The sequence below is a fragment of the Equus caballus genome, chromosome 16 (genome assembly GCF_041296265.1).
Source record: "Equus caballus isolate H_3958 breed thoroughbred chromosome 16, TB-T2T, whole genome shotgun sequence".
Taxonomy (NCBI): Eukaryota; Metazoa; Chordata; class Mammalia; order Perissodactyla; family Equidae; genus Equus; species Equus caballus.
Genome location: NC_091699.1, coordinates 13,123,275 through 13,146,975, shown reverse-complemented (window position 1 = coordinate 13,146,975; position 23,701 = coordinate 13,123,275). Strand labels below are relative to the sequence as shown.

The 23,701-nt window shown below is 56.4% G+C and overlaps 1 protein-coding gene across 29 annotated transcripts in view; it reads left to right on the top strand.

Moving 5' to 3' along the window:
- Positions 1-23,701, top strand: part of IQSEC1 (IQ motif and Sec7 domain ArfGEF 1) — a 353,310-nt gene that overhangs the window by 253,647 nt on the left and 75,962 nt on the right. For 3 of the 29 annotated variants that reach the window (XM_001489388.6, XM_070237177.1, XM_023619881.2), the window contains exon 1: positions 21,413-21,657. The exons of 22 other annotated variants lie outside the window; for them this stretch is intronic. In XM_001489388.6, the coding sequence (XP_001489438.2) occupies positions 21,593-21,657 (65 nt within the window). In that variant the 5' untranslated portion in view covers positions 21,413-21,592. Of the gene's footprint in view, positions 1-3,951; positions 4,138-21,412; positions 21,658-23,701 lie in introns of those variants that run through there. 4 more of the 29 variants (XM_070237172.1, XM_070237168.1, XR_011426769.1 and 1 more) reach the window with 2 other exon arrangements.

Below are 23,701 nucleotides of genomic sequence, written 5' to 3'. Positions count from 1 at the left end.
CTTGTAGTAAGCTCCCCGTCACTGGGGTATGCGAGCTGGAGATGAATGCTGACTGGGCAGGGAGGTTGTGAACCTGGCTCTGTGAATCTGGAGGGTTGAGCAAATGTCCTTCATTTCCTGCTGCTCCTTCATGATTATGGGGTAGGGAATGGGGTTGCTTGCTTCTGTCAGGAGGTGTTTCCTCCTGGTGCGGGCCGTAAGGACTGGTGTCCCATACACTGCCATTGCTCAGACCTGGCGTTCGTTGCCTCGGTGAAATGTGACTCAGACCTGCTTCTGGGAGTAGCGTCTTCCAGCGCCCGCTGCTGTCCGCTGGGCCAGCTTGCCCCGTGCTGGCTCCTGCAGAGACTTGCACCCGACGCCTGCCTCCCAGAGACCTCTGTTCATCCATCATCACTCTCGTCATTGTCGCCTCTTCAGCACAGTCTGGGGGAGTCCCCGTGTCTTCCCCTCGGGCACTGTTATCGGGCAGGGGCATAGGTAGGGCTGACTCCGGACCCCTGGTGAGACACCAGTCTTCAAGATGCCTCCCCCAGCCAGGGCTATTCCGTGGGGCTACCGCACCACGAGCCAACCAGGAAAAGCAGGACGCAGGCCGCCAAGCCCCAGGGACTCTTCAAGGAAGCGGTGTGTGGCCTTCTGATCCAGCACGTTTACAGACATTTCTTTACAGAAGCGTGTATTCTGTGCCAGACCCCGTCACAGTGGCTCTCACATATATTATCCCATTTCATCTGCAAAACCACAAACCCATCCATTAACGTGTATGCAGGTTCTAGAAACATAGTATTAAAACAATGATGTCAGCCCCGCAGGCCAGCAGGAATGATTTAGAGCATCCCCACCTAGGTTGAGTCGTCTCGGAGCCGCTTGGTTGCCCCGGGGTCCCGACAGTCTGCATTGTGCCCAGACGCCCCTGGGGGAAGTCCTCTGGGAGGGGTGCTCAGACCCCAGTGAAGAGCACAGAGTCGGGCCTGACCCATATGAATCCACGTGAGCCACATGTGATGGAGACAGAGGCGTGCAGAGGGCCCTGAACCTGAGTTGGGCCTGACTCACTGCCTCTCTAGAAGGTAATCCTAGCCTGTGCCGTGTCCCTTCCTGTCAGGGTGACACTGTCTCCTCCTCAAGACTGAGCTCTCTGAGGGCCGGCCGGTGGCGGAGGCGCCTCCTGGCCCCTGGCACCAGGGGCTAATAGAAGTTTCTGTTGTCCTCATCTGAGTTGAATCTAAACAAGAAACTAGCTGCCTTATGAGGTAGTGAGTTCCCCTCACTGGAGGTATGCAAGCTGAGGAGGTACAGGAGATTCGTGTGTCTCAGTTTAGGTACCTGACGGTCATTTTAACTCCAAGACTCCCAGAGCCAATGATTTTTTAAAAAATTATTATCTGAGGACTTAGTGAAAGCTATCAGGATGGTAATGCAGGTTCGTAAAAATGCTGAGTGCCAGGGCGGTTTAATAAAGCCGATTGCCTGGGGCCATGATGGCACCGTTTCACCACGAGCTCCTCCGGATGCAGACTCAGGACCAGCTTTGGACTTAGCCAAGAGGCCTGAGGACTTGGTACCAAGAAGCAGGAGGGCGAATCTGTGGACAGCCACTGGGGTCACTCGGCCACTCTCACTCGGGGAGCCTGGAGGCCAGGGAGCTGCTTGCTTGCTGCTCTGGACAAGTCCCTCCCCCCCTTTGGCCGAAGGAGTTTGGAAGAGACCAGAAGCCACTCCGGCAGTTGTAACTGGCATCCTCAAGGGTTGGGGGGCACGGGAGGGGCTGAAGTGTGAGGCCCCCCTGGCTCAGTCTGTGCCCTGGCTGGGGCCACCTGTCTCTGGGCCTGCACTCCAGTCCTGACCTGGGACAAGTCGCTGGACCTCCTGTGCCTTAAGATAGGGTGATGAAGGTGCCGACCCTCCTGAGACAGTCGTGAGGACAACTCTGTGAAACCGTGTCAGTGTCATCCCGTTATTTTTCATTTCCTCCTTTGGGGAGAAGCCCACTGAGTATTTCTCAGACCTCAGAGTCCAAATAGCACTTCCAGCTCCGTTCATTTACTCATTCAACCAACACTTACGGAGCGCTACTGTGATAGTGCAGGAGCAAAGCCTCAGAAAGCCCTGCCCTCCCGGAGCTTGTGTTCTACCGGGGGATGACCCACAGTGAATAAGTCAGCAAAGAAAGGAAAGAATTTCACAGTGCAAAATGCTAAGAAGAACGAGTCTGCTCTGGTTGATGTTGAAGGTGATTTGTGGCGGAAGAACTCTCCCAGAGGGACAGGCAGAGAACCCTGGTTTGAGCCCTGCCGGACCTAGATTCCAGTCCTGGCCCTGCTGACTTCCAACTTGCTGTGTAACCTTAGGCAAGTTCCTTTCAGTCTCTGATCCTCGGTTCTTGTCTGTGAAGTGAGAGAGCAGGATGAGCCCTTCCAGCTCAGATGTCTTGTGTGGCCATCTTGTCGAGCCCAGTGGTGCTGCTGTCACCGCTGGGGCCCCTGCCTGTCCCTACACATACCACACATGCCTTTCTATTTAAACATGCTGCATGACCTGTCACGCAGAAAGGTGGAAAACATACTGTCCTCATTCTCACTGTCTTACTGTGCATCTGAACAGCGCTTTGTGATAGAGTTTTGTTTTGATTTTTGAGCTCTCTATCAGTAGACTTAGGCTGTGGCTATTTGTTTGGGTCTGGCTCCTTTTGCTCAGATTTGTGGCTCTGTGATTCGTCCAGTCATGAGCAGCCACACTTTGTCCTTGTCACTGCTGCAGGGTGGCCTGCTGTACCATCGGCCCCAGTTTGTCCACCCAGTCCCCTGTGATGGGCGTGGGGGGTTAGTTTGAGGCTATTGCTCTTGAACCTGGTGCACATGGCGCCTGGGCCTGTCCTCTCACTGGGTGGGGAAGTGTGCACACACTCAGTGTCGCGAAACAGCGCCACACCGGCTGGGCCTGCCTTCCTGCTTGCTGCCGCTCCCCCTGTCAGTCCCTGTCACGGTCGCTCCCCTGGTGGGTGCGTGGTTCTCACTGTGGGCTCCCTGCCTTTCCCTGACTGCGGACCAGGTCAGGTGTCTTTGGGTTGTTTTTGGCCCTTTGGAGCTCTCCTCTTTGGTGACGTACCTGGTCAGGTCTTTTGCCCATCTTGGGCTATCTTTGCATTTCTTGTTGATCTAGAGGATTCTTTAGGTATTCCAGATTCTAATCCTTCATCAGTTGTGTATGTTGTAAGTATCTGGCCTTTTTCACTTTTCCTGGGGTCTTGGGATGAACCTCTTAATTTAAATAAAAAAATAAATTTTATTTTTTTTGGTGCAAGATTAGCCCTGAGCTAACTGCTGTCAATCCTCCTCTTTTTGCTGAGGAAGATTGGCCCTGAGCTAACATCCGTGCCCATCTTCCTCTACTTTATATGTGGGACGCCTGCCACAGCATGGCTTGCCAAACGGTGCCATGTCTGCACCCAGGATCCGAACTGGCGAACTCCGGGCCACCGAAGGGAACATGTGCACTTAACCGCTGCGCCACCGGGCCAGCCCCTAAGTAGTCAAATTTATCTTTCACCTTATTATTAATGTTTTGTGTGTTTTAAGAAATCCCTTCCTACCCTGTGGTCACAAAGATTCTCCTGTATTCTCCTTTTACATGAGACCTTTAATCTGCCCAGAGTTGGTATTCGTGTATGGTGTGAGATGAGGGTCCCATTTCTCTCTTTCACACACACACACACCCCGTTCCCCAGGTGGCCCAGCACTGCTCAGTGATGAGTGTGTACCCCCACACGGTTATCCATACCTTTCCCTGGGCAGATGGGCAGGAGCCCAGGACCCCAGGCTCCGGGCTGGAAGGCCCAGCGGAGTGTGGTGATCAGGGACAGCCCCTGAGGGCAGGGTGGACAGCCCTCCCCCAGCAGACCAGCTGCCGCTCCTGCCAAACAGGTCTGTGGGGCTGGGCCGTCACGTGTCTGACTGGCGCTGACTCGGGCTCTGGCGGATTAAGCAGGGGCTCAGGGCTTATGTCCCGCACTGGCCACTGCACAGGCCAGGGGGAGGACGGAGGGACTCGTCTACGTGGGCCGCAGGAGGCCCCCCAAGGCCAGCGAGGCTGCGCTGTTGGTGGCAGGAGCCCCCGCCCACGGCATTGGACAAGGTAAGGGAGGGCCAGGATGGTCCCTGGCCTGGTCTTCCCACCCAGCTCTGGGTGCCTCTGTCTGGAAAACAAGATGTCCCTTCCCATGCTCTTCCCATCTGGGTCTGTTTAGGGTGGCCGAGAGCCAGGAGGTGGAGGACCATAGCCTGCAGCAAGGAGCTGCCGTGTCCCCGGGCCCTGAGCCAGCTCACTCGGGCTCACACACACAGGGTGAGCCCACCATCTCCCGAGGGACTCTGTGTCCTCGTTAGTGTCCTGGGCCTGCCCACTAGGCAGGGGGGTGACTGCCAACTCTAATCCGCCCTCCAGATCCTGCAGCCTTTCCCCAGGCGGTGGCCAGTCCCTGGCCTGGCAGGACACAGCCTTCCTGCTCCTGGAGTCATCAGGGCAGGGAAGAGGGAGTGGGTGTGTCCTGAGCACCTGCTGCCTGGCATGTCCCCTGGGGGAATCTTTGCTCCTGCCCTGCAAGGTAGGGAAGATTCACCCACTTAATAGATGGGGAAATAGGTTCAGGGAGGGGCTGTGGTCCAGCTGGGCCTGGGCTGGGAAGACGGCCCCCAGCATCTCAGCAGCCTGCCTACATGACCCCAGAAGCCGCCGCCGGCTCTGCTCACCCCTCCCCCCTGCCCCTCGGCCCAGTGGACTGCCTACGGGGGCCTGACTAGCGCACTGCCTCTGGAGCGGGCCTGCGCCTCCCAGGGGGAGCGCCCGGGGATTCCAGGTCCCTGGGGGTAAGTCGCTGGAGCAAGAGCCGCCTGTGGGCCCGGCCCAGCCCAGATCTCCTCGTTTGTGCAGGCGGGGACAATAGCAGGCCTCACCCCTTCAGCCCCTCTGAGGCTGAAATGCGACTGCGCATGAAAGGGCTTCCAGACACAGCCACGCTCCCCTCCCGGCTGCTCCCAGCAGACTCTCAGGAGATCTCGGCCTTTGTTCTTACAGGGAAGGTCAGTCCCTGAGCTTCCTTCTTGCTCTGAAATTCTGAGCTCCTGTCCGCTTCCTTTCTTCCTGGCCTTTTATTTAGGTGTTTATTTCTCTGAGTTTACTATTTGTTCCTATCATACAGGCACATAGTAAAAATGATCAACTTAGAAGAGTATCCAGGGGCCGGCCCGGTGGCGTAGCAGTTAAGTGCGCGGGTTCTGCTTTTCGGCGGCCCGGGGTTCGCCGGTTCGAATCCTGGGTGCGGACATGGCACCACTTGTCAAACCATGCTGTGGTAGGCGTCCCACATATAAAGTAGAGGAAGATGGGCATGGATGTTAGCTCAGGGCCAATCTTCCTCAGCAAAAAGAGGAGGACTGGCAGTAGTTAGCTCAGGGCTAATCTTCCTCAAAAAAAAAGAGTATCCGGTGAAAACTAATATGGCCCCGCCCCAGAGCAAATATGAAAAGCAGTTTTGGACATCTGGCCAGAAATATTCAGGAGATACACGTCTATACACACATGTTATTTATTCCTTCTGCTGTATTTTAAAGAAAACGCCCTCAGCCGGCTCTGCCTGGTCCTGTGGCAGCTCTGGGCCTTTAAATCGGCCCACTCGGCGGAGCCTGAGTGCCACCTCCCTCCAGAAGGCGCCGTGTCTGTGGACGCTGGCACCGGACTCTCCTCGTCAGCAGGACCTGAGGGAGGCTGGGGCCTGGCACAGGGCAAATGGGATTGTTGGGCAGCAAAGAAGGCCCCTCTGTGCAGGCGAAGGCCCGAGTTGGAGACCAGCTCCCCTCCTCCCGCTCCAGCAGATCTGGGTCTGGAGTGAGGGTGGAGCCTGAGGACCTGGCCCAGGCCCAACCTGGCTGCCAGCTGGCCACTGGGTGACCTTGAGCCAGCCCTGACCTCCTCTGGGCTCCTGACTCAGTGTGGAAGCCCAGGCTGTGCAGTGGCCTCCGTGAGAGGACTGAAGGTCTGTATCCTTGAGGACCCAAGCAAGCTACGTGTCCCCCATCCCACCTGGGCTGAAGCCTGTGACGTGGGCGAGGGCTTTCACTGCCTTCCTGTTAAGCTTTGACGTGGCCGCTGAAGTCGGTGCCAAGTCCCGCTGACGTTTTCTCTGTGGGCCTTGTGACCCCCGGACCTGAAGTCATCTTACCTCTGCCACGTAGGTCTCCCAGAGGGCTGGGAGAAGAGACTCTTTATCTCTCACTCGGTCTGAGAAAGGAAGGTGGCAGGTGGCTACATGTGACCACATGTCCTGCATACGTGACTACAAGGCCTCACCAGAAGGACTCTCTGCCCCCTTGAAGGAAGAGTGGGATCCATTGTTGGTGTCGGGAGGGTGACAGCCAAAGGTCACAGTCACCCAGTGGGGCAGAGCTCCAGGCACTTCCAGTGTACAGATGTTCAGGTTGTGCACTGTACAAGAGCAGTTGGCAAAGGAATAATGCACTCTTGCCAAGCCGTGGGCCCGAGAGGCTGCGTCCACCAGAAGAGGGCGCCTTTGACAGATTCACACGTGGGCCCTGCCTGCCACTGATGGCACCAGCCTTGGGCATGCTCACTGGCAAAGGAGAGAGGCCTGGGCGTGGGTCCCGTCCTCGCTTGTGTGCTCTTCCTATGCTCAGCTTTCTAGAATCTCCCTCCAGGACTCTGCCTGTAACTCCGGGGAAAAGGAACTCGGAATACCCTCCTTGGTCTGTGCAAGCAGCCTGAGTAGACCCAGCCCCGGGAGGCCTCAGAGGGAAGGGGCACTATGCCTGGGCTTCGCAGCCGCAGAATGGCTCAAATCCAAGCCGACTGGGTCCACACCTCAGCTCTGGCTTCTCCTGGCCGTGTGCTCCTGGTCAGGCCACTTCTGCACAGACCCTCTACTTAGTCACCTGTGAGCGTCCCCCGAGCTTGGGGACGCCCTTCCCTCCGTGCCTGACCCTGGAGAAGTGAGCACTTTGTCTGTGAAGGCCTGTTGGGGACAGGAACTCATATGAACTAAACGTAATGCATTTCACCCACAGACATTTCTCAAGCACCTAGTATGTGCCCGGCACTGCACAGGGGCTGGAAAGAAATGGAGAGTCCAACAGACATGATCCTTGTCCTCATGGAGCTGTCCAGTGAAGGGGAGGAAAATGCTGCCACAAACAGCGTTGCCCAAGTGCTGGGAGGAATTGCTCACCGGGGCCTGAGAGGAGGTCAGGCAAAGCTTCCTAGAAGGAGCTGAGGCACGAAGGTGGAGTCAGGGTTAAGGCGTGAAAAGAGAGAGATGGGTGTACCAGGCAGAGGGAACCACATGTGCAAAGGCCCAGGGGCAGGAGCCAATGTGCTGGGTGTGAGGCAGGAGCAGAGTAGGGGGGCAGAGAGAGGGAGAGGCCGAATCCTAGGGGCTCGAGGATGTGGAAGGAGCTCGTGCTTATTTCTTCGTCAGTGAGGAACCAGGGTTGAAGAGGGCAGTGATATGTTGCTAAGGTGAAATGTCAGTGGAATTGAGTTTGAGTCCAGCTCTGCGTCCTGACCGGGCTGGCCTTCCTCTGTAGACAAGGAGGGTTGGGGATGAGTGCGTCTTAGGTCGTGCAGGCAGGACAGAGGGGTTTGAATGAAGAAACTTAGGGTGGGGTCCTGAGGCTGGCTCTGGGCCCCTGCCCCAGGGCTGGGGCACCACCCTATCAGGCCTGCTCTGTCTTGGGGCTGAGAAGGCCAGACTGCAGTTCTCCAGCAGGGCGACAGGTGGCGCCAGCCCCCCAGCTGTGGCCCAGGCCAGTGAGGTGGGGCTGGGGACCTCTGTGGTCAGGCTCCGGTGGTCCCACTTCCTTGTCCCCACACCCGGGCGCCCAGGCTGCTGGTTCGGTGGCTCTGGCTGGCAGCCCACCACCCCATCTTTCATCCCTTCCGAGGACCGTTCCTCCAGCTGTGCCCTGAGCTGTCTATTTAAGCCGGTCTAAATTTGCCATCAAGCTCGACCTGGGGACAGCCAAGTGAAACCACCCTTTGGGAAGGACAGGGGCCTGGGGGCTGGAGCTGGAGAGCTCGGGTCCAGGTCTCGCTCTGTGGCCTCGGTCAGTGAAATGTGGACAGCGGAGGCTGGGCTCACGGGCTGGGCAGGCGTCAACGGGCTACCTGTGTAAAGCGTGCAGTGAGTGCCCAACCACTGTTAGCCTAGCCGGGCCGGGCCCCCAGGAGGCCTTCAGAGCCCGGCAGTCTCTTCCCCTGCCCACCGTGGCCCCACACCTGGTACTGGAGCCAAAGCGCACAAGCAGTGTCCTTTCCAACAGAGGCTGCGTCCCAGAGTGGGGACGCCAGGGCTCAGGCCATCCGTCAAATCCCAGCTCCCCGCGTTCTCGTGTGCGATCTTGTATCTTGGGCAAGTGGTTTGGTCCTTCTGAGCCCCGTCCCTCTTATAAGTTGTGGCCAGTGCCCTCTCTGTGGTTGGAAGGGTTGCAGACTCCCTGTGTAGGCCCCGCAGAGCGCCCAGCATGGCATCGGTGCTCAGGAAATGGCAGCCACCAGCTAACAGCTAGTGCAATTAACCGTCCCTGTCACGGACCTACAGGTGGTCACCAAGGGAGACCAAGGGGCAGAAGCTAGAGCCTTGACTGCAAGCAGCATGCGACAGGCTGGCTGACTAAAGCGAGAGGGAATTTACTAGAAGGTAGTGTTGTCCTCAGACTGTCCAGGGAAGATGGGAAGCAGGCCTGGAACCGGGCCCTCCTGAGGACCCGAGGCAGGATCCGCCAGGAATGCCTCCCAGGAAGACGGGCCCACTTGTCCCTACATGGGCGCCTGCAGGCAACGCCAAGCCCGGGCCCAGTGCAGGAGGAGCAGGGGGATCCTGGAGGAGGAAATGGCCGTGAGGAAAACAGTGAGGTCCAAGCCCAGCACCCCATTGCCGGCTTCCTTCCCCGTGCCCTGCGGTGAGGTAAATGGGATTACCCTCAACCAGGGTAATAATTACGCAGACGTAGCTGACATGTTGAACAAATTGTTGTGTGCTTGTAATTACAAATGGCGTTTGTAACACTCCAGGGATTTCCAAACCTTAATATCTTTGCTATTAACACATAAATTGCAGTCATTTATGGAAATTGCGAGAGAGACCAAAATTGTCTCTGGAGTGTGTTGCACGAGGGCTGCTCGCTGTGGGTCTGCTCCGGGTCTTGAGGTTGACATTTCATGGGGTCAGCTTCTCTTACCAGCCCAGGCCCACTTAGCTCAGGGGCTGCTCGACTCTTCACACCGAGGCCCACAGGTTGGATCCCAGCTCTGCCACGGCCAGCTGGGTGGCCTCCAGGCATGCCATTTTACCTCTCTGTGTCTCCATTTCCTTATGGACTTGATCCTGACGGTGGGACACAGTGTCCGTCAAGCTGCAGACGCCTGCCTCGAGGGCAGGAGGCACTCCCAAGGCCGGCCCGTCTCTCTTCACGATGCGGGAGATGCAGAGGAGGGAACCGGCCTTGGTCCCACCCCCGCCTACCATGTCCCCCTGGCACCAGGCAGCCTTCCCCAGCCTTAGGTGACAGGGAAGTCATTTCATGCTTGAGGGGGTTATTTCTTGCTGCAAAAAAAGCATTCTCAGATCCCTGTGACCCACAAGCAGGGTTTCTGGGAGTGTGAGCCACAGGGTCAACATTCGGTGACGTGGACCCAGAGAATGTCGTTCCCCTCCCCGTGCGCTTCCAGCCCTTCTGTTTACACTGAGACCAGGGTGTGGGCGGTGCTAACATGTCTTCAACGCCTCTTTATCGCTCAAAAAAAGGCTTAGTTATGTTTCGTTATTTTACAGAAATTAATACAGTCACATGGGGGCATGCCCAGTGGCGCAGCAGTTAAGTTCGCACGTTCCGCTTCAGTGGCCCGGGTTCGCCGCTTCAGATCCCGGGTGCGGACATGGCACCACTTGGCAAGCCATGCTGTGGTAGGCGTCCCACATATAAAGTAGAGGAAGATGGGCACGGATGTTAGCTCAGGGCCAGGCTTCTTCAGCAAAAAGAGGAGGATTGGCAGTAGTCAGCTCAGGGCTAATCTTCCTCAAAAAAAATAAATATATATAGCCACGGGGCTCAAGACCAAAAGATTCAGAAGGTACACTGTGAGCAGTGAGCCCCCTCCCAGCCCTGGCCCAGGTCCCCCCGGAGGTGACCACTGTCCAGAGACATTTTATGCATATATCAGCGTGTGTGTATACTCTTCCCCTTTCCTTTTTTACCCAAATACAGCATTCTTCACCTTACTTTTTGCACTCAGCATTGTATCTTGTATCTCTTTCCCTGTCAGGGCACAGAAAGCATCCTTCTGTCTTACGGCCGCCTTGTGGAACAGGACTCTCCACACTTGCTCACTTCTGTTTTAAACAGAGACAGAACAGGCCTCAAGCCCGGGCCTTCTGCTGATAACAGGGTCCAAGCGGGACTTTATAACAGTGTTTTGGTTTTGGTGATTTATTTTTATGGGAACATTCACTTTCTGCTCACCGAGACTGGTTTGTCGTTGATGGAGCAGACAGAAAGTTTCCCTGATAGAAAGAACAGTGGTAACTAATTGGTATACAGGTACTATGCGGTCGTGGGAAAACTAACCTGGGGGTAAATCCAGACCATGTCTGCGAGCCCCACCCCTGCACACCCCCATAGGATAAAGCCCCTCTGCATCCCTGGCCTCATCCCTCCCAGCTCCACCATACTCACCCTTAGTTCTCCACATACACACAGAACAGCGGTTTTTTCCCCCTGCTCACCAAGCGTTCACTCATGCTGTTCCCTGTATCTGGAGTGCCCTTCTCCTGGGCCAGCCATTGAATTCCCATGTGTGCCACAGATCCCAGGAGAGGTGTCACCTCCTCCAGGAAGCCTTCCCTGATGGCCACCCCATCAGCTTGCAGTCGTTCCTGCTCCTATGCCAGGTTGCTCCCATGATTGTATTGATCACTCGCTTTAGTGCCCTGGCCTAGCGCAGAGGTTCTCAGACTGCAGCAGGCATCAGAATCACCTGGGGGGTGAGAAGGTGCATTCCCACTGACTTCCGGCTAGGACTGTGGCTGCTGCTGTCCCTGGAACCACACTTTGAGAACCGTTGGAGGAGTGAAAAGCACGAAGGCTGAGTGTCAGCCTGTCTGAGTTCTAATCCCGGCTCCCTCATTTATGGCTGTGTGTCTTGGGCAAATTACTTACCCTCTCTGGGCTTCAAGGGCCTCCGTGATAAACTGGGATACCCACCCACCTTGTAGAGCTGCCGTCAGGATTATGTGAACTCCTGTGGGAACAGGCTGGCACCAACGATTCTGAATTACCTCCAGTCCCCGTACCCACCGAGCTTCCTGTGGGGAGGGCCCACATCCGATTTGTCTCTGCGTCCTCTGCAATGCCTAGTCAGTGCCTGACACACAGTAGGTGGTAATAAATGTTGGGGGCAGTTGTTCAACACGTTCAGGGACACGCACGGTCTCAGTTATAGATTTGTTCAGGTAAAGAAGCGGGTGTCACACATGCCCCATCTCCATCAGTCCCGAATCAGTGGATCAGGTCCAACGGTTGAAGTCTCCCTCCCACTGGGACAAAAGAAGGTGTTGGTTAAATCAATACTGTAAAGATCGCAGAGGACGACGCTTAACCCACTTAAGAGAAGCTGTTGCTTCTGAGCACTTAGTGGCATCCATTTGCAAAACAGGCGTCCCCAGCGCTTGTTATAAGTGAACGCATCTATTCATTAAGTCAAGGGCCACCGGGGCCTGGGCTTGGCACCCCCTCGTAGCCGTTCCGCCGTGTGAACTGAACGCACTCCTTGAGAGTGAGCAAGCTTCCTTCCCTGGCAGCCCCTGCAGTGTGGACTGGCCCTGCCGCGGGGACCGACCCGTGCTGCCGGGCGGGGTGTTCCGGAGCAGAGCAAGTCCCTGTAGCTTTCTACATTTTTTTTTCTAGTTTCCCTCAATTCCCCCACTCCCTTTAATCCAGATGGGTCCCAGCTTAAGCAAAACTACTAGGGAAGAAGCCCAGATATGTCAAGGACACTCACTCGCTTTGCCAAAGGCATGCATCTTTTTAATAAAATCTTTAGCTGACAGGTCCCTGTAAGTACTGGGCATCCTGGAGATGAGAATCTGTGTTGTTGAAAAGCGGTTTCCACGGCCCTTCCAGGACCTGTGGTGTAGAGAGGGGCACTGGCCCAGGTGAGTGAGACAGGGCAGAATGGGCAGTGGGCCGGCCCACCGAGCCCTGGCTGGCTCACACGTCTCGCCCCGTCCCTGCGGTTGTCCCTGAAGCAGGGTGAGTCTGCTTCACTCACAGGATTCACTCACTTACCACACATTTACTGAGCCCCTCTTGTGGCCCAGGCACCCTCTGGATCCTGGGGACACAGTGGTGAACAAAGTCCCCTCCTCCATGGAGCTTTCTTCTCGCGGAGGAGGCGGACGGTGAATAAGTAAACGGGGACTGAAGACAAATGTGGGCTGTGAGCTGGGCTCTAAAGGGAATTAGATGAGATGGAGAGGGTGGGTGTGCTTGACCTGGTGGCCCAGGAAGGTCCCTGGGAGTGAGTGACGGCGAGCGGGCCGCCCGGCCGTTGGAACATGTGTGGGCCATCTCAGGACTCTTCACTGTGGGGTCTGTCCCCCTCCTGGGGGTGGGGCTGGAACCGCAGATTTTAATTCATCCCTGGTCCCAAGTTCCCAGGGGCGCTCGTACCAAGGGGCATGTGGAGGGAAGAGCAGGCAGCTGGGGAGGAGAGGGGAGGAGGCAAGGACCGCCTCCCCAGTGTGACCCCGCCTGTCCTTTGGGCCTGCCCAGCAGGGCTGGCAGAGACCTCAAGTCCCCCAGCAGCCACTGCTGCGCCCCTGCTGCTCCTCCCAAGTGCACCCCACTCCAGAGGGAGGGGGCATGGCCCTGGAGGAGAGCAGAGCGAATGGAATGGGGATTTGTGAACTGGGTTCTGGGGCAGGCCCAGTGTGGGCAGCGGTGGACAGAACTTGTGCCCCCATGAGGGCGGAAGTGAGGGCCCCAGCCTTGACGTCTCCCTGAAGTCTCGGTGACAACCTCAGATACGCGTTACCGTCATTCCCACTTCACAGAGGAGGAAACCGAGGCTCACAGAGGCCATGCCAAGGCCGTGCTGCCAATAAGGGGACAGAGTCAGGGGTCTGACCCGCAGGCTTGGGCTGGGGAGGCTGCTTTTGGTTTTGTGATCCACGTCATACCAGCCGAGAGGGGAGCCGAGAGGGGAGATGGCTCCTTCAGGGGCCTCCTGGAGAAGCATCGACTGGGACTCAGACAGCCCTGGTTCAAATCCTTCCCTCTCTGGTTGTTTGCCCTGAAACAAATTCCTTAAACCTTCCGAGCCTCGGTTTCTTTTTCTGGATGACAAATTGAGGAGCGTAATAATCGTGCCTACCTTGGAGGTCATTGTAAAGCTTAACTCAGCGGTCACATCAGAGCTTTGAGCACAGGGCCTGCATTCAGCAAGCACCTGTTTAGGGGAAGAAGGCACAGGTCCAGCTTCACGGTTACATGCATGGTTTGGGAGCCAAATGGACCTGCGCTCAAATCCCTGACTATTCTGGCACTAGCTATGTGGCCTCAGGTAAGTTACCCAATCTCTCTGAGCCTCAGTTTATCTGTAAAATGGAGGGTCGTTGAGAATTAAATGCAATCGCTTCTGTAAAGTGCCCGATCCAGAGTATGTGCCTGTGTGAGGTGGCCATGGCTGTCACGAGAGGTAACAGCCCCCCGGCTTAAGGAAGAGACCAAAGAGGCAGGGAGGTGGGAAAGGAGGCTCAGAAAGACCAGCCACTTGCCCGAGATTCGAGACTGCACGCTGTTGCAGGGGAGCTAGGATTTGTTTTTTTCTTCTTGTTCTTCTCCCCAAAGCCCCCCAGTACCTAGTTGTATACTCTAGTTGCAGGTCCTTCTGCCTCTGCTACATGGGACGCTGCCTCAGCATGGCCTAAGGATCGGTCCGCGCCCGGGATCTGAACTGGTGGACCCCCGGCCGCCAAAGCGGAGCGTGCACACCTGACCGCTCAGCCCCCGGGCTGGCCCCAGGGGGAGCTGGGATTTGATGCTCCCCGGACGGCCGGAGCGGGGCGTTCCCAGGGTGCAGCCTCAGTGGACAGGGCATGTCTGCATTCAGCACACAGCAGCTCCTCTGTGCTTTAGCTCTGGTGCCAGGCACGGGGGCCACGCACAGCACAGAAAGGACTGCCGGGCCCTGGGCCCTCCTGGACGCCTGGCTTGGCGAGGCGGTTACTGGTATCATTGCCAGGCCTCACACCAATCCTGTGGGGAAGGTGCTGCCGTCCCGTCTTTGTAGGTGAAGATGCTGAGGCCCCGGAAAGCTGTGCCTGGGGTCACACAGGGCAGGGGGACTGGGATGGATGTCCTGGCCTGCTAGCCACAGGCCTGCCTCCTCGGTCTGGGGTGGAGAGCTGGGGGCAGCTTGGCCTCTTTCTCAGGCACAGAGAGCGGGCACAGTGGGGCAGACCTGGAACTGCCTGGAGTCATTTTCCTGGAGCTGTCCCCGAGGGAGGGCTGAACCCACTCAGCGTAAGCCTTGTGGGTCCTCCCCCGCCCTGCCTGCGGTCTGGTGGTGGCTTCCCTGTGCCACCAGCCAGGGAAAGGAGAGCTGAGGATGAGGGGCTGAAGCGGGGGCACTTTGGGCTGCATCCTGCGGCTGGCAGGGCACTCTGATGGGAAGCGTGACGGACGTGTGACAGGCGCTGGGGAAGAGCCTTCACCGGTGGAGGCACCGGCTCAGCTTTTTGCTTCTCGGTTTCCTCCTGATGTCATCAAAGCCCTTGAATCCTGCCAGAAGACCGGCAAATGGCCATTTCCCATCCACTTGAATAGACTCGTGACTCAAGTAGCCCAACTTCAGAAACCACTGGCCTGTTCTCCGCAGGCCCTGCCCCCTGGACTCCAGGACAAGCAGCCCTGCTCACCTGGCCAGGCCCAGCCACGGGACCAGTAGGGATGGAGTGTGCCCACGGGAGCAGCCAGACTGGGGAGGGGTGCCGTGAGCACATCCGCTCTGTCAGGACCACCACCATCTCCTTTCACTTCTACGACAAACCAGCACTGCCACGGGAATGTAGAGTGCTCTGAGGATCCAGGCTGGCAGGGCTTCTTGGAGGAAGTGATCATTCCTGGCCATGATGTTCACTTCATTAGTCACTGTCACGTGCTAGATTTTTCAGGGCTCCTGCGGAGACACCCTGTACCAGCGTGGAGTTTCGTTTCTCCTTGGGGCTGACCCCGTGTCCTAACTCTGTGTTGTTGTAACCCCTCCCTCAGGGTCTCTCCCATGCCCTCTCAGGCTGTGTTAATCCATTTGTCAGCTGTCGGCATGATAACAACTGCATGTGATTTTTATCATTCATTTAAACACCGCAGGAAAACAGCCTCCTTAGACCTCAACCACAATGTTCCCTGACCCCGTGGCTTCCTTTGTCAGGGCAGTGGGGAAGGAGCTGTGGAAAGGAAGTCAGGCGACCCGTTCTGGCTGTGCCCCAGCATGACTTGGGGAAGTGCTCCCCGCTCTCTGAGCCTCAGGTCCCTCATCTACACAATGGGCGGGCAGCACTGGATCATGGTGACTCTTTCCGGCTCTGAAGTCCTAGGACATGCTAACATTAAGGCCACTTTAATCTCACTATCACAGTCCAGGTCTTGGCCAATCCGACTCCATTGAGGTTTTTGTGGTTGGGACTCAATTCCCCTGGTGCCATGACAGGTGTCTGGAACTAGGTCAGTTATGTGGAGCAGTGGCAGTGTCCAAGCCCCCAACCAGGAGAGTGAGTGGAGAGCCATTGTCCCTGTCCTCAAAGTGCCTACAGTCTGGTTGAGGGGTTCTCACTCTGCCTGAGGGGTGGGGGCACTAGGTGGGGGGTCAAGGAGAAGGTGACATTTGGACTGGGCCTTGAAGGTTGAGTAGGAGATTGCCAAGCAGATGAAGAAGGCAACCCTGGAAGTGGGAATAGCATAAGCAAAGGCACTGGGACAGAAAAGTGCCCAGTGCATACTGGGAGTAACTATATCATAGGGATGGTAGCTGAGAATGAGGTGGAAAGAGTCAGGGGCTGGATGACAACCAGGGTAGTGCCTGAGCAGGTGAATGGCCCGAGAGGAAAATGGGGCCTGCTGTCTAGTGCAGGACTAACAACCACCTCAGGGTGACCCCTGGCCTCCCAAAGCAAGCTATCCCAAGGCCATTTAGTTTACTTTGTTTAGTAAGATTTTGGAAGTCCATGACTTGCAAGAGGTTTCTGTTAAAAATGATTGAAATTGAAAAAGTAACTTGGCACTTAATAAGAACAGCCTTATTTATCTGGGTGATTTCTCTTCTGAGGGACTAACTGGCTTCCCTGAGATGTCACTCTGCAGAGTTCTGTGTTCTGTGCATCTCTCTCTGGTTTTTCACAGCATCCAACCCTCATACGAGTAAGTTCTGTTCTGCGTGGAACCTACGACTCACCTGCACCAGGCGAAGTGCTGTGCTGTTCGAGTCCCTGCTGGGCCATCCCGGCAGTGGGGTGCTGTGGCCTGGGAGGCAGGGCGCCGGGGCCAGCATCACTGTCTCTAGTACGTGGCACAGGCCCTGGGGCACCTCCCTTCACCTCTCAGCTTCCCTGTCTGTGAAACGAGGAGCTGGGCTGGAAGGATGCTCGCAGAGCCCCCTCCTGGACTCAGCCTCTGTCTGTGATGCAGGCACGTCTGTCTCAGTGTTATGAAGAGTAACATTAATGACCGACAGACACTGAGAGGGAAGCTCGAACAGCTACAGGGCAGCTCTGTCAGCAAGACAACCTGCTCAAAAGATGAGGAGCTGGGAGTGCCCCAAGAGGCAGCTTAAGTACAATATGGAATTTGTGGTCTTTGTGGCCTGGCTCTGGCAGGCTGCAGAGTTTCCTAGAAGATGCTAGAAGACCTCCAGTCCTCTGGATTACCATGTCTTTTATTGATTTCTTTATTTTACTGGCCTTTTTTTTTTTAAGGTAATAAACACTTGTTTAAAATTCCAAAAACTATAAAAGGGCACAGAGTGAAAAGCCCTCCTTCCTCCTTCCCATCCCTGTCCCAGTGAGACCTCAAGCTTAAAGGGCAGAGGCCCATCTCCAGAAATCTCTGGAGCCCCCAGTTTCTCTTCCCAGAGGCAACCACTGGTACCTGTTTCTTGGGTCTAAGAAATAGTTTACAATTATATTATCTCTATAAGCGCACTAGTGTCCTATATATTTTATTGTAAATATGTTTCACATTTTTCTGGACTTTTTATCGAATGTCATGTCTCAGATCTTTTCCTATAAGTGTGTATGATGCTGCCGCCATGTTTTTCACATGAGACTCCACTGAGGGGTACCACAGTTTACTTAACCGGTTCCCATGGAGAGACATTGCGGGTTTCACCTCCATGTTCTGCTGTTAGAAACGACTAGCATCCTTGAACCTAAGACTTTGTGCACATGGGCAGGTAGCTCTGTAGCATTTGTCCCCAACAGTGGATTATCTCATCTTGTGGCCCTCTTGTCTGAAGGTCACCTGGCCCAGCTGTACTGTTTTAGTCACCATCTTCCCTCATGACGTTTGGATTCTGCTCGTCAGGTCGTGTCCTTGGGGCCTGAGCCAGGGCACAGGCTGAACCAGCAGGGCATCGCAGGGGTCACTGGAGCCGAGGAGAAATCCTTCAGGGGAGCTTCATTTATTTCAGGGCTGACAAACTGCTTCTGTGGAGGGCTAGATGTAAATATTTTACGCCCCCAGGCCATGTGTCTCTGCTGCTATTCAACTTTGTTGTAGCAGAAAAGTAAGTATCCATGAACGATACGTAAGTGAATGTGTGACTCTGTTCCAATAAAACTTTATTTAAAAAAAAAAAACAAAACAACTGGAAGTGGGCCAGGTCTGGCTCTCGGGCCTTAGTTTGACAACCTTTGATTGATCCAACTGCTGGGCACCTCTGTGTCCCAGGCCCCCTCATAGGCGTGGGGGGACACTGCAGAGAAGGACGTGGGCACAGCTCACCTGGCAGGGATAGCTGAGCTCACTGGTGCGATGAGAGAGCAGGTGCAGAGTCGCCTGAGAGTGTGGAGGAGAGTTTCTAACATGGACTAGGGGCTGGTCGGGCGTGGCTTTCTGGGAGCAGTAACATCAAAAGCTGAAACCCAAAGTCCTGCCATGAGCCAGGCACAGTGGGAGTTTGGGGACTGAAAGATTAGTATTGCTTGGGGTGTGGCAGGCTTGGGGGGGCATGATGAGAGGTGAGGGCTGGAGAGATGAGCCTGAACCAGACCTTGAGGCCCACCATGTGGAGGGGCTGACCTTCATCCTGACAGCTCTGGGAGAGGGACTGCAAAGGTTGGCCTTTGTTGGGGTGCCACATGTCTGGTTGAAGGACAGCAGGGAGGCTGTGGAAGACAGGAGGCTGTCAGAAGCCAGAAAGATGGGGATGAATTTGGGTTGTGGCATGTGAAACGGGAAGCAAGCAGCTCAGGATTGAAGCCCATGATGATAGAGTGGAACTAAACATTTTCATGACTTTCTTGCCTCCTACAACCCCACATGTGGGCTCCTACTCATTCCTCAAGGCCCAACCCAACCCAAGTGTCTCTTCATCTTTGGAGCCTTTCATGGGGCAAAGTTATAGGCTCTTTCTTTGAGACTATCACACTGGGGGACATTTGTCACATCAGTGTCTCCCAATTGAGGCCTCAGAAGACAGGCATAGAGTAAACACTTATAAATGCATGCTAAATTAATTTAAACAGCAAGGTGAGTTAGCCAGGGTAGAGGTGACTGATGAGCCACACTTTACAATTGAGGAAGCTGAGACTCAGAAGGCTGAGCAATTTGCCCAAATGGTACATGTAAGAATTCTGTCCAGTCTAGTCATTGCAGCAGAAAAATTGGCTTTCTCTGCCTCTTCAGGCTGGAACTTGTCTCACCTCACGATTCCTTAAATTATTAATCTGCTAAGCAAGAAGCACAGTTTGTAGGAAGATAGAACAAGAGAGTTAAGAGATGTTTGGTTTCCAGGGACTGCATCCTCTGGTATTCCAAATGCTAACGGGGAAATTCAAGCCCCTTCTTCTAAATCATAGCCGGAACAATGTCGCCAAGATCATCCTGGCAGGCGGCGAGGGCCTGGGCCTGGAGAAGTGCCTGGAATTCTTGGAGAATCCGGGTCGTGAGGCTGTCAGAGCCAGTGTCTGGACTATTCCCACAGCTGGGCTGGGGGAATTCTCTTGGCTGCATTTAGTGCAGCCTATTTTTAGAGGGTAGTTCAAGCTGAGGTGGGAGTTTTCCACCTCCTGACCCCCACAACTGGACTATTTCAACCCTATTCCCTCCCAACTGCCTCCCTCCCCAACCCCCCAAACAGGATGCAGGATATGATTGCAATCTTTGAGCAGTGTTGCTCAGTGGTCTTCTCCTTCCAGAATCCTTGTGTGTAGGTACCTCTGTCATTATTCTGGATTCTAGTCATCCTTGTGGGGGTGAGGTGATACCTCATGGTGGTCTCGATTTGCATTCCCCCAATCACAAGGGATGTTGAGCATCTTTTAGGTGTGTTTATTGGCCATTCGTATATCTTCTTTGGAGAACAGTCTATTCAGATCCTTTGCCCATTTTTAAATTGGGTTATTTGCTTTTTTATTGTTGAGTTGTAAGAGTTTTTTTATATAGTATGGATCCTAGAGCCTTATCAGATATATGATTTGTAAATGCTTTCTCCCATTCTGTGTCTTTATTTATTTTTAGTGTAGCAAAGAAAACATCAGAAGCTTAAGAGGAGGACTGTGGAATGGGCAGTAAGGAGCACTGACTTCCTGCTCAGCCTCTTGCCTGGGAGCCGTGGTGCATTGAACTGGCTCTAGGGACTGCCCCTGCCTGTGCTGCAGGCTGGGCTAGCCCGGCCCTCTTCCTTCCCCGTCCCCCACTCAACCACAGTTTCCCCATTTGGAAATAACACTCATCATCGGGCCCTTTGCACCACCCACTCCAAATGAAAGATTCAAAAGGACACAAGACTATTCCCCTGCATTAGTGGCTTCCCACAGCTTCCTGACTCACGCAGACTTGCGGGCTGCCTGGCCCTCCAGGAGATGGACTTGCAGGTGGGGCAGCCCAGGGCAGGTGGGGTTTCCATTGTACCTGTGTCTGCTTGATGTCTCCCAACCACATTTGGGCATTCCACAGTGTGGGTGCTGGGCACTGTGCATGCCTTCATGAAGCCCAAGGGCAGTTAATAAACAAGTAAATATGCAAATTTAGAACAGCAAGCCGTGATTGCTTATAGTAGGGAGAGCTGTGTAGCCTGGGAGAGGAGGTGAGGGAAAGCCTCATGGAGTTAATCCAGTTCAACTGAGCTTCCGTTTCCTCTTCTGGAAAATGGAGCTAGTAGTAACTCCACTTGCATCACAATGTTGTCTTGAGGACCAAACGTCAGTAAAAAGCTCAAAAATGCTAATTAGCGTTACTTTAAACCTGCTGTGGTGGTCTGAAAGTTGTCTCCCGGTGAGGGAAGGGCAGGAGTTTGGGTGGGTTTGGGGAGAAAGAAGCTGTTTTCATCAGATCTTCATCAAAAAGTCCCCAAAAGGGTGTCCCCAGCCTCAAGATGGGACCCACTCCTTTCTCTGGGTCAGGGGCATCAGAGCCCCAGAGCCACCCCCTCCAGGAGAGCAAAGGCCCCCTTTTATAAACTGAGACCGAAGTCAGGATTGGCAGAGGTTGGCGCTGTCGGCAGAATAGGCTAGTTGGCTGCTTCCGGGTTTTGCATTTGTTGTGCCTACAGGTTGGCGAGGGAGATATGGATGTTGGGGGGCTCTGTGTTGGAGCGAGTGCGCGATCCTCCCACAAAAGGCCCTAGCTTGCTGGTACACGAGATGCAATAGCCAGGGAACACCGGCTCTGCTCGCCCCGTCCCAGGCGCGCGGCCCCTCCCCCTGCGCTTCCGCCCGCGCCCCGCTCCCTGCGCGCATCCCCGCCCTCTCTGCCCCGCCCCCTGCGCCCCGGCCCCTCCCCCTGCGCTGCCCCCCGCGCCCCGCTCTCTGCGCGCATCCCCGGCCTCTCTGCCCCGCCCTCTGCGCGCTTCCCCGCCCTCTGTGCCCCGCCCCCTGCGCGCCGGCCCCTCCCCCTGCGCGCTTCCCCGCCCTCTGTGCCCCGCCCCCTGCACATGGCTCCTCCCCCTGCGCGCGGCCCCGCCCCCTGCGCTGCCCCACGCGGCCCGCGCCGCCCGGCCTCGGCCCCGCCCCGGGCCCCGCCCCCTCCGGGGCCACATTCCTCCGGCCCGGCCTCGCGCTGCGCCAGGCGGGCGGCGGTGGCGCGGAGGGGTGGGCTCGGCCGGCCTGGGGCTCGGACGAGGGGCCGGGAGCAGCGGGAACCGCCGGGCCGTGGGCTGGGCGACCCGAGGTGGTCGCGTGGCGGGTGGTCAGGTGTCGGGGTGGTCGGTGTCGGCCCCGGACTCCGGCTGCCTCTGGCGGGAGTCGGCCGCGCTCGGCCGGGCCTGGGTCCCGGGCGCCCGGCCGGGTCACCCCGCCGCGGCCGCCATGTGGTGCCTGCACTGCAACTCTGAGCGGACGCAATCCCTGCTGGAGCTGGAGCTTGACAGCGGGTAAGGGCCCGGGCGGGCGGGGCCGGGGTGGGCGCGGGGGCTCGGGCCGCAGGGCGGCGGGGAGGGGCTGCACCGAGACCGGCCGCGGCACGGTGGCATGCAGTGCGTTGTGTTCTGTTGTGCGATGGTTTGTGGGAGACTGCCGGGATGTAAGTGTAAGTGTGTGCCGGAGAGGGGCTGCGGGAATGGGTGTGCGAGGGTGCGCGAGACTGCCAGATGGGCGCCGGGGTGAGTGAGGAAGGCTGACAGGGTGGAGTGTGGAGCGTGTCTGTGTTAGTGTCTGTGTGTGAACCAGACACAGGACCAGAGTTTGTGCGTGTGAGAAAAAGAGTTGCTGTCAGGACAGGAGTGTGTGTGTTCGAGTGACTTAGGATGGGAGCTCGTGCGTGGGTGAATTTCCCGGGAGAAGCTGGTGGGCGTTGGTGTCTGGTGGAGTCGGGAGAGCCAGCGGCTGGAGTTGGTGAGAGGGCGCTGCACTTGTGTCTGGTGGCAGGCGAGCAGAAGCTGCCAGGAGTCCTCCTGCGGGCTTGCGTGAGCGAGACCCCAGGCCGGTGTCAGAGAGAGCCGGGCGAGTGTGTGCGTTCAAGGACGCGGGCCGTTCAGGGCTCTGCGCAGGTAGTCCCGGTGTGCTGCCGGCGCCGTGCCGGGAGCCAGGGAGCTTCAGTCCTGGGTGGCTGCTGATGTGACTGAGTGCAGCTGTGAGGAGGCTGCTGGCGGGCGGGTGTTCATGCGCATGTGCACCTGGTGTGGTCAGGGATGGGGTCTGGGGGCGACGAGCGTGTGTCGGAGAGACCCACCCTTTTCTGCTTCAGGGCCTGTGGGCAGCTGTCTGAGATCCAAGGGCCTGTATTTATGGACAGAGGGAGAAAGAGAGAGTGTGTGTGCTAGGAATATCGATTTCCTCACTCCGCTCGCCAGCACAGCTGCCCCCTGCGCTGACTGCAGGCCCCTCGGAGGAGCAGGGCTGTGGGACGGAGGGGATTTGTTGACAAGTTAGCTTGGCTTGTGTCAGGCCCCTGCGGGGAAGCCCACCTGCAGCCCTTTGATCTTTGAGTTCAAAAGTCCTGCAGCGTGGGTCTGGCGGTTACACTGAGAACACACGTGTTCCTCTCTGCCCCCTCCCCACCGCCGGGGCCTGGGGCTCTGGGCCTGAGGCTCCATGTCAGGTTGTGGGGCTGCGGTTCCCAAGGACCCATTGCTTCTTGCGTCTGGGGTGGAGGCTGGGCAAGCTACAGCTGCAAGGCCAGCTGTCTGGAATCGGCAGCATCAGTCCGACCAGTGGGGGTCACAATTTTCATATCCCACCCGTGCCTCTGCCTTACGCAGCTGTCCCACCCCATGCTGTGTTTCCATTCATATCCTGTGGTATTAGCATCCCCATATCTCAGGAGAGCAAACTGAGGTCGCGCATTAAGTCTTGTCAGCCCCAAGGCTCTTGAGTTTCAGTGCCTGCTGTGTACAGGCTCTGCTCTAGGCACTGGGGACATAGCAGTGAGCAAAATTCACAGTCTTTGTCCTCCTGGGGCCAGCAGGCTAGTGGGGACATGGTAGCCGGCATGCCCCCTGCTGGCTGCACCTCCTCCCTGGCCCTCAGCTGAGAGGACCTGAGGGGATTCTCTGCCCCTCCTTTAGGACCTTTCCAGTGTCACTTTTTCAGTTGGGATGTCCATGGCCACCTCTTTTGCATATCGGTCCTGCATCCCTTCTCGAGGGAAGTGCCTCCGCGTGTCCAATCTAAATCTTCCAGCTACAGGGGAGCCTCCTTGGGTCCTTCTGTGGTCAGGGTTGGTGATACACAGCTGCTTCCCCGGTCCCAGAGCATGGGCCAGGTGTCCTGGAGACTGAGAGGCCCACACCCTCTGGCCTCAGAGCAGGTGGGTCATGTTTGTTCTGGAGTGACCAGTATGTGGTTCCAAAGGAAGCCTGGGGAGTGTGGGGGGGATGAAGGGAATCAGCTCAGCCCCTGGCCTACGGAGGCTTAGCCCTGCCAGGCCTTTCAGCTGGCTGTCTCATCCTCTCTAAACCGAAAAAGGATCAGCAAGCT